The following is a 10502-nucleotide window of genomic DNA, read 5'->3' as shown; positions in this document are numbered from 1 at the left end:
ATGGGTCTATTTCCTGTTTCTCCTCTATTACCTGTCCAGGACGCACCTGTTTTCTTAAAGGGGCCGCAGCCACAGTCCAGAAGGTGTACACAGCAGCTACGGCTCATCGGGATCCGGGTTTCGGGCTCTTCAGCGCCGCCTCTGGTGGGAGCTGGTAACTGCGGGTATCATTTTTTTTTTTGGGCCTTTAGACCCAATCAGCGCTCTGGCGGAAGGTTTTCACTGTTTCTGGCCACGAAGGTCGATTTTGCTTCTTTGGATTTGCACTTGTTTTTAAAGCTTCCCCGCGTGTGGTCGTCGACCTTTTCTGTCTTGGTCCGGTCGTGGTAGCTCGTTTCTCTCAGCTCAGCAGAGACCGGACGGAGCAGCAGCCTGCGCCGCTTCCGCCTCCCTCTCTGCGGACCCGCCGCCGCTGGGTGATGGACGCCGCTCCTGACTTTAGTCGGGGACGCTGACCGGACAGACAGCTGGTGAAACCTCTACAAAAGTAAGGACTCTTCATCAGTGGGCTACAGTCACCACTGCCTTTACTCACTGGCAGATCATATATAGTACTCTTATTTAGCCTTCAGATTTCTGAAGGATGATCGTGAAGTTTAAAAAACACAGTGCTTTCATGTAGATTAAACTGAAGTAGGTTATAGAAAGTAGTTAAAATAGCTGTACAATGTTGCTTATGCATTGATGCATCAGTCCCAGACTGTAATATCATATAATAATACACTGTTGTATACTATATCTGTCACATGGGGCCATTTTTTATGCAGAAATAGTCATTTTACTTTCTCCACTTTTGCTGATTATACTGATGTGCTTTTCACTGAGTTGGGTTTTGAGTTCAGGACTTGTAAAGGAGTATTGCTCATCGCTGTATTGTTGGTTTTTTGCTTAAGGCTTAGAATACTTAAAACAGGCATTTTCATCCATTGAAGTTTATCATGTAACTGAACGTTTTTTTATAAAAAATATCTGTAAATTATCCAGTAATTAAAGATGCAATGGCATAAAAACATATAAGCATGAAAAACACAACTACTCAAGCGCAGTACAAGTACCTCAAAATTGTATTTAAGTACAGCACTTGAATAAACGTGCCCTGTTTCTTTCCATCTCTGCATTTATAGTTTTGAATACTTGCTTTCACACTAAAATTAAAAATAACACTGAAACCTGGCAGTCAAGGAGCAAAATCTCAGCCCACATCTGCACAGCTACAGGCACATCATCATCAGCACACTTACTGAAAAACACTACACACACACACACACACACACTTTTCTCTACGTTAGTTGCACAAATCTAACACCATGACACATCTTTGCCTTTTCGAGGCACTTCATTGCAAAACACCATCCCTATGAACCAGCTGATAAAATACGGGTGTCAGGTGTGCAGACCCTCGGGAGCTTACTTGTAAACTCACCAATGCGGCGTTGAGCGCTGCAAACAGGCAGCAGGTGGGTGTACCGTCAACAATGGAAGGCAAAGCTGCGGTAAGAGGAAGAGGCAGAGGTGGACCTGAATGAGGACGCGGACCAAGAAGAACCAGATTTATCAGATGGGATTCGAGCAACATTGATTGTTCACGTTGAAGACCACAGGGTTGACGTTGAGAGACGCTGGGCAGAGAGTTCAGACCACCCTCAGCTGGGATACTGTTGCAGCGGTGATCAGGACATTTTCACAAGAGCACGAGTGGAAATCAACTTCTCTCTGAAGTTGTCTACAGAAGAGAAAATCACCATCATCAGGTTATGTGATTGCTCTACAAAGGACTGAAGGTCGAGGACGTTGGGGAGGAAGGGAGATGGAGACGTCGTACACGTGGCTGTGGCCAAAAATGTGATAAGCCTCAGAGAAACAAACATCCTCGGTGACCACACAGCTTTTAATACTGTGCGTCTCTCCATCAACACGGGGTCCGGTCTTTGGAACACATCCCATGCTGAAGAAACAACTCTACTGAGTGCCATTGGACAGTCCTGCGACGTGCGAAGGTAAGTAAGGCATTCCACACAGAACCTCTTTATATGTACATTTATAGTAGGCCTATATTGAACTATACAATGTTGTCTTTTCCCCAGACCACTCTGATGCAATCCCACATGAGTGTATCGTCTGGCAGGGTTCGATCTGCCCAAAGTAAGAGGAGGGAGAAACATCACTGGCCACAGAGCTGTTCTGGATGTCCCAGGCCAACGTGGTGGTGACATCACAGCGCCGACTGGGGGTCCTCCTCCGCGCATGTCAACTTAAATCCTTGGAGCACGACCCACATCCTCTCATCTTTGGACAGACTACGCAGCATGGAGGACGCCTGCGACCAGACTGAAGCAGGGTCTGTGCCTGGATGGTATTCGCCCTTCAAGAGACGTTCTTTTTCCTCGCTGTGTTGCAAGAAATGATGAAGCGTTACGGCCACATCTAGGGCGAAAAGATGATTAGGGCTTTAAGTCAAGCTTTCTTTTTTGTCACCACAAATGTTTCTGCTGTGTTTGTGGACCATATATTCTATTTAGAAAATGCTCCGTTCCGATTTTCAGTGCAAGCTTTGACGCCTTGACTGATTTTTACAATGTGGAGAGAAATAAATATTGTCGACAACGTGCGGTATTGGTCTTCAGTGTTGTGTTTGGTCAATATATTCATATACCCAGTGAAATTCAGACTGTCATTAGAAAAGAAGAAATAGTAAAAAAAAAAAGAGATTCAGCACAGCAGTGTGGAACTTTTCTAAAGGATTGTATAGTTTGGACTGAAGTTTTTAATTTTGCAAAAGATCTGAGGTGGTGTGTTTTGTGTGTGTGTGTGTGTGTGGCTGAGTGCCCCTTTTCAAAAATGGTGTTTAAGCAATCACAAAAGAGGTGTAATGATGGCGTTTAATATCCAGGAGCAAATACCAAAAAGTGTTATTGATATTTTCTCTCTCCAAAGTAAGTATACTACAAAGACTGGTTCAAAGAGCATCAGAAACTACAAATGCAGTTGATTTAACCTTATTTTTTACCCTTTTACTTTTTGCCAGAGGGTTTTTAGAGAAATGGAATCCATATTGATGCGACAATGAGACGCAGTGTTACTCTGGTAGCCGTTTGGCAGAGACCACATCACCTTCAGAGAATAATTATCTACTTCTCTCAACATGGCCATTGTTTTCCTTTTAACATTGATAACTGAAGGTCATTTCTGTTTGCCCTGGCTACAGCACTACATGGCAGCTATGATCTGATGAACCGAAATTATGAGGTAACAGCATCCTAATACTTTACATTATTTGCTCGATTTACAGGCCTCTGCGATGTTATGGATTACTGTGTAGCAAAAGTAGACCTGAATAATTTAGCATGGAACCAGAAGCACGCGATGATGTCTGCAGAGGAGAGAGAAACTCAAGTGAGGGCCAAGTGTTGCTAGTTTTCAGCTGATGTATCAGTGCCACCCACTGGTTAACTCCAGCCAACAGCACTCCTCTGCAGACAAAGAACTCAGTGGGAGCCACAGCTGTGACTCCCATGATTATTCATAAACCCTCTGCAAATACAAATGGATTTATAATCAGTTTAAAATCGCTCGTTACATCTGTGCCCCAGGATGCATTTCGTGAAATGAGGAGCTGCAGAGCTAACCCCAGAATAAGTGATGTCATTATGTTTCACTGCTCTAGTGGCGTAAAGGAGGTGTGTAGCTGACAACTCACTCGTCTATTCATATACTATTTAGTGGCTGGTCTGGAGCCTTCGGTTAGGTTACCTCAGCTCGTTTGACAGAAATGTTTCTCAGAGTTGTTGAAACCGGCTGGAGTTTAAATTCTGATTCATGTGTTAGAAAAAGCCCGAATTTGAGCTTAATTTTAATGTGCTTCCACTAAATCGGCAGCACATATACCGTCTATGAGGCAGACTTTGAATCTAAGGGGGTTTTCTCCAATTTCACAGACACTTTCCCAGGGGAACGAGTAAATAAAGTCGTCTGCGTTCCCTGTACGTGCTCGAAGGTGTTTCTCAGCCGCATGCAAGAGACAATTATTGAAAATAAATAAGAATGGAGTGAGTCATGTTTTACCTCCTCTTAACAATCCAAAGCCAAGACAGTGCATTGTGTCTGCAGGGCAAATAGTGTTCGTAGTGGATAAGCAGCCCGCAGTACAAAGCCTATTTCATAAGACCGAGTTCCAACATTGTCACTGGTTTCCTTTCATAAGAATACCAACTGCATTTTATCTCTGTTTACAAATAGTGCGTGTGAAAATTCAAATTGAACATGTTGTATTGTCGTGCAAGCATGTGCTTGGACACAGGTCAGAAGAGAGGAGGGGGTGGTGGTGGTGGTGGTGGTGGTGGGTGGGGGTGCAGGGAATGAGGAAGGGGTGCCTTTACAATAGAGAGTGCACTTATTTAAAGCACAAAAGCAAAGAGAAGCCTTTACTGTACAGGAAACAGGGGGGGACCTCTGGGTGGGGGAGGAAACTGCTTAAAAAACAAGGTGACGCCTACAGTTTGTGACTCACTGACTGGGCCTGACAATCAGAGAAGAAAGGCCAGAGAGAGGGGAGGGAAGTCCTCAATGTAGTTTTTTTTTTATCTTTACTCCCGTTTTATGTGGTTTGCAGCAACAGCTGTAGATCTAGGAGCTGTCATCTTCCACTCGATTATCTGCAATGCAATGGCAACCGCTTTGAAGATATTGTTTTATTTTGGGGCCGTAAATCTACTGGCAGAGTGAATTGCGCTGCACCTTAACCTTTGAGAGAGTGATCGTGAGAGTGGAAGAGCTCTGGCTCCGCTGTATTGTTTGTCTCAACTTTGGCAAGGCAGGTGAATACCGCTCTGTGGGAGAGGGGGATGGGGGCATTGATGTGGGTAACTTCGAAGTAAACAGCAAAGAGAATTGCAGGTTATATTTTAATGAATTCAGGTTGTGTTGTTTTTCCTGCTGCTATCAGTGTTTCCTCTCTGTTGTTGTTGGAGCAGCTGTGCTTGAGGGGGTTCATTTTAGTTTTGGCAGTAGACCTGTCCCTGTTTTGTTCCAACTTCTGATTCTGGTGCGCTCTGCAGTGCCAGTGCAGTTGTTCTTTGGATACTTCACCAACAAATTAAGTAAAAAAAAAAAAAACATTTGGATTACTTTTTTAATAGGAGGGACATGCTTCTTTAATTGTTTTTTGCTCTCATTTTAATTTCACACTTTCTCTGGAGGTGGCGTTAATATTCTTGTTCTTGTGGCACCCCTGCTGCACTAAGTACAGAGGAAACGGTGCGCTGTCGCTGAGGTCATGAACAAATTCCTCTCTGTGTTTCTCCGTCTACATCAGCAGGTGTTATGGATCTACGGCGTTTCATTTGCTGGAGACTTGTCCTGCTGCTTCTCTTCAGTAAGTTGTTGTTTTTTTTTTTATCATTTTAACCACCATCCTAATGAGTTCTGCTTAAAACTTTTTTTTTTTTTAAATGTTCTGCCTCTAATTCTTTGTTGTCCTCTGTGCAAGATAAGGCGGCAGCATTAGTTTATTCACTGAGAACACAAAGAAAGATGTTTAGATGCTGCACCCACGCCAACGTAAAATAACTCTTGTAAACGGCCTTTTGCATTACTGCCCACATTTGCATTATTTATATCTCCTCCGTCCACTGCCTATCACGTTAAAATGCGTGATTAATGCGCCTTGAGGTAAACACACAGAGGCCTACCAGGTCCGCTGCAGTTTTGTCACAGATTTTAGAGTATTGATGTGCTCTGATGGATATCACATTAGGCATGGCTGCCATGCTCTATAAATCATGGCTTGACATTAATGCAGTCATACATATTCATAAAGTACATGCTAAGGACGGAGATGAAGTATTATGCCCGTGTTTGTTTTATTAGAGTCCCATTCTACCCAAACAGTGCAAACCCTCCAAAAGTCAAAAGGTCAAAACTGCTGAATATGAAATACTGTGGGTCACACTGGTCAACTGAATACAACTTTAAACTGTACGAGACGTGCAAGTCGATGCACCATTCTGATGAGCGTGCATTAACAACTGGTCCAATGTCTGTCCCCAGTGCCATGTGGGCTCCGGTGTATGTCAGTGCACATCCTCAACGAGGAGCCCGTGTACGTAATCCCCGGCTCCAGTCTGGATCTGAAAGCTCGGGTGGAGAATGGACCCCTGGAGGAGGTCTCAGTGGTGTCCTGGGAACGGGAGCCCGAAAGTGGGTTTCATCCAGAGAAAGCGACACTGGCCACGTGCTCAGGCCGAGGCCTCAAGTGTGCCGGCACGAGGCCGAACGTCCACGTGAACATGGGGCAGCAGGAGACGGCGCTTCAGGTTAACGGATACAGCAGCACGGACAGTGGCGTGTACGCAGTGACTGTGGAGGATCATACGGGGGCCAAGACCACTGCACACTGCATCGTCAGGACATACGGTACAGTGTGACACGCAGTATGTGAAGGAAGTTACTGTGAAGTCGGTAGTTGTAGATTTTGCCGAAACAGTTGGTTGATTAATCTGTCAAGTGGCAGATCGACAGTTATGATAATAACTACATTTTAAAGAGTAACTTGAGTTTATACCTTTAATACACCAACAGTTGAGGACAACAGGATGTCTGTGACACTCCCCGGTACAACACGCCCCTGAAGTACATGGCAACGTCACCTCCAATGTGTTTTTTCATTTTGCAAGGTGGGGTGGGGGGGGGGCCGTGTTCAAAGTACCATGGGGTGTGATGTTCTTTAAGTTGTTCTCATGGAGATTATTGATTGATTTGCAGAGATTTTCAATCTTATTTCACTTTATGCCCCTTTCATGGACAACAAACACGTCACATCAAGGTCCATTCAGCAGCCGCCAGTATTTCATTGTCAATATCGACAGATGGAGTTTGCCTAGTTGTCATGGCATTAGATTTTAAAATTCCCCACTTCTTCTGAGCACTTTTCATCTGTGTTGACTTAAAAGATGAAGTTCATAGTTGACATTGGATGCAACAACTTGAATCCCTTTGGATGTTTTTTTTTTTTTTTTTGAGGCCAAATAAGTAATTGAAAGTCAACAACACGGGCTCTGTGAAACTGAGATTTGCATTTGTCTTTGTGTTCTGATGTATTATAGACTAAACGACTGAAGAGTTGGAAAAAAAAAAAATAATAATAATCAGACAGACTAATGGATGCAGAAGATAATCATTAGTCGCAGCACTAATTAAAGACGATTGGCAAGAAATGGTCATAAGATTAGGAGGATCAAAGAAGTTGACAAGCCAGAAGCGTGCAGCGTGCGGAGACGGGGACCTAAATACCGTCTCTTTATCTGTTTAAAAAGCTTTCAGAAGTCTTAAATCTCAGAGTAAGCAGAAATATTTTAGATACTCATCAGCTAACTATGCCCTGGCCTTTCAAGTGTTGAGCTTAATGATTACCAACAGTGTAGTGAATGTGCTACGTTGTTTGTGGATGTCTCGTTTAATCCGGAAACACTTGAAATATAAGTCTGCATGTGTGTTTGGATTACTGGGTCCTCTCCTTTTGTTTCTGTGCTGATGATGATTTCAGGCTCATCTCATCTTTTTCCAGTTTTCTGTCAAAGCTTCCTTGCTTTTACTCTCATCCATCTGCTGTAACAGTATCAGTCCGTCATCTCGACTCCTCTCTACATCTGCTCCCTCAGCTTCCAGGGTTTTCCATCATCCCATTCTCCGACATTACGCCTCACTCTCATTATTGTCTCTCAAACGGAGCCAATTTCTCCTGACAGCATTAAAACGTCTCCCGTGATTCTTTGTCTTGGACAGCCTTGTGCCATGATTCTTATTCTGCAACAGATAGATGCCCACTTCACATCCCATATTTCTATCTGGATCTGCATTTTACCCCCCCCCAACCCCAACCCTTTTCGCCTCTTCACATTCTTTTCCTCACCCGCTCTCATCTGTCTCTACAGAGGAAGTGCACCATGTCTCCGTCAGCATCAATGCGTCTCATTCCGTACTGGTTTGTGGCGAGGCCTGGGGGACAGAACCCAACTTCAGCTGGCTCCACGAGAGAGTCGCCATCACCAAGAATGTGGGAAGAGTCTCCAAAGATGGCACCACATTGTTTGTGACAATGACTCCATTCTGTGGCCACTTCACCTGCATGGTCAGCAACAAGCTGGGCTACAGCTCTGCCACCTACACTGCCGGTACGAGCCGACAGCATATTGTTTCTCTCTTCCTCTATGTTAAACAAATGATACCGTTCTTAGAGATGTATGGCTGGAGTGCAGTTTGCCACCGTTAAGTAGATTCATTCATCTCACTTAAAGCTGCACTAATCGCTTTGATACAGAGCATATTCCACCTCATTGTTTTCATCGTACAGCCTGCAACTTTTTTGGTTCACGCTCATATTAGCGTCGTTTTCCTGCAGCAGGCAGGTGTTTTCAGCCAGAAAGAGTAAATATACTACACTACCCGCCCAGCAATAACGGCAGACGCAAACACTGCAACCAGCTGGTGAACATATAACATAAAACATGTTGGATTTTATGTGATATTGGTCCAAAAGCTCAACTCGAAATGAATACCAATGTTGCTCTGTGTCTGCTGAATGTGTGAATAGGAAACAGTTCACCATATCCACATTTTATGCCGGCTGCGTTCACAGCCAAGTACAGTTGTGCTTCACTTCAGTATTTACGTTTTATGCCACTCGTGCCAATAAATTCCAGAATAAAACATACTGCATAATCATCTTGTTAAATTCACACGTTTAATCATGCATTGCTGTAGATTAAACTGATTAAGCTGGATATGAAGCAGTAGATTTTACTCCATTTCAAGCAGTTGCAAAATTACAAATGCTGCATACATCTTCATACATTAGTAATAAGAGAGATAACAAGTTAACATTCTGCAATAATGCATACTTAGACTCTTGATGGATTTAGGACATTTTGTTGATAATACTTAATATTGATAATTAATACTTTTCTTAAGTAAACTTCTTGTAAAGGCACAGCTACAAAGCTATTTTTACTTACATAAGATGACCTGAATACCTATTCAACCGCTGAGAGGTTATGAGATTATCGTAACGCTTAACCCTCATTCGTCTAAACTAAAAGCCGGCTATGTCTGTTTACGTCTTATTAAAGAAAGTCAGCTCGCTGTGTTGTGTCACGGGCGTTCAGAAATCAGGCGCCTTTACACCGTGGCTTGTGTTTATCTTGAACCTCATCCTTATTGCATTTCGTTCTGTGAATTGTAGCACTGGTGGTGTTTCAGTGATATAGGATTTTCCACAGCGCGATCAATAAAACACTACCGTCACCACCGCTGCTGCTAAGCAGCCGAGACAAAGAGGCGTGATGATCCAAAGACAGTCGGTGCATTTTAGGATACCTCCTGTTAGCCCTTTCTGTTCCAGTTTAGTGACTGTACAGACTTGTTGCAGGGAACCTTTCTGGTCTTTTAGGGCAGCCATGTCACATGTTGTGTTTTTTTTCTTCCCCCTCATCTTCGTCCTGGTTGACAGCACCTTGTGAGACAGAGGCCAGAGGGACAACAGCTGTTGTAGTGTGTTTTGTCCTCCTGCTGCTGTTTGGAGGAGTGCTGACATTCCTGCTGTGGAGGTACAGTGATGCACATTCACACCGGCAAGAGCAGACGCAAATCTCATTTCAGGCTATGGTCCGATGATAAAGCCATAGGCTGAGAGGAAATAAGACACTGGTAGTAGCTGCTTTAAAAAGGACTTAAAAAAAAAATCTAAGGGTACCAAATGAAAACAACAAAACGCTGCACAGCTAGTGTCCTCCCACATGATAGGTGACACATACAACACGACAGGCCAGGCTGCATCTGCTGACAAAACAATAGTCATGTTTACTCGAGCCAGTGTACAGCTTGACACCGCCGTTTGATCTAAATTGGACACTTGGTTTCTTTTCAGGAGACACAAGCACGCTAACAGAGGAGAGAGGCTGCACGAACACTTGGATGACACCATCTAAAAAAAAAGGCCTCAGACTCGCTTGTGTCTCTCTGAGGTCTCAGAGAGGAGAGCAGGAAACGGACTGGACTGTGAGGGAAGACCTTCCTGCCCAGTGAGCAGTATGACCTTACACTGTATTGGAACAATGCGGAGAGTGAACTGCTTTCTGGCAAATAAAACATATCTTAAAATGGATATTCAGCTTGAAGTACCAGCGATTGTCTTTACACTGCCTCCTGCTGGACTGCACCCGACACTGTGTATTTAATAAAAGTAATCATTTTGTATCAACTGCGCATTGTATTGAAATGTACTGTATTGCCTTCATAATAAAATCCCCCTCACTGAATGTGAAAGACCCCTGTGATTCAGCAGTTATTTGAATGAAAGAAAAATAAAGCTTCGTAAGAGTGTTAGTTTGGGAGCTGTTTTGACAGGGCGTTAATTTTTCATAAGGATGGAGTTGCAATCTGTTGACTTTTTATGAAACACTTTCACTGGAGGTTGAAGACAGGAACAGGCGATGGTGAAACAGTGTGAA

The 10502-nt window shown here is 43.7% G+C and overlaps 1 protein-coding gene across 3 annotated transcripts; it reads left to right on the top strand.

Annotated features, from left to right (window-relative positions):
- Nucleotides 1-336: 336 nt before the first annotated feature.
- On the top strand, nt 337-10296 carry LOC139205547 (uncharacterized). Of its 3 annotated transcripts, none has more exons than XM_070835799.1 (6): nt 337-487; nt 5312-5371; nt 6046-6411; nt 7929-8168; nt 9503-9599; nt 9920-10296. In XM_070835799.1, exons 2-6 carry the CDS (start codon nt 5320-5322, stop codon nt 9978-9980), a joined length of 816 nt encoding a protein of 271 aa, XP_070691900.1. In that variant the 5' UTR covers nt 337-487; nt 5312-5319; the 3' UTR covers nt 9981-10296. The 3 variants fall into 3 exon arrangements, with proteins under 3 accessions (XP_070691900.1, XP_070691903.1, XP_070691902.1); XM_070835802.1 differs by lacking the exon at nt 337-487 and adding an exon at nt 3223-3246; XM_070835801.1 differs by lacking the exon at nt 337-487 and adding an exon at nt 4686-4814 and having other exon boundaries at nt 5315-5371.
- Nucleotides 10297-10502: the final 206 nt, after the last annotated feature.

Source organism: Pempheris klunzingeri, chromosome 8 (assembly GCF_042242105.1).
Source record: "Pempheris klunzingeri isolate RE-2024b chromosome 8, fPemKlu1.hap1, whole genome shotgun sequence".
NCBI classification, from domain to species: domain Eukaryota; kingdom Metazoa; phylum Chordata; class Actinopteri; order Acropomatiformes; family Pempheridae; genus Pempheris; species Pempheris klunzingeri.
This window is presented reverse-complemented; position numbering and strand designations above follow the sequence as displayed.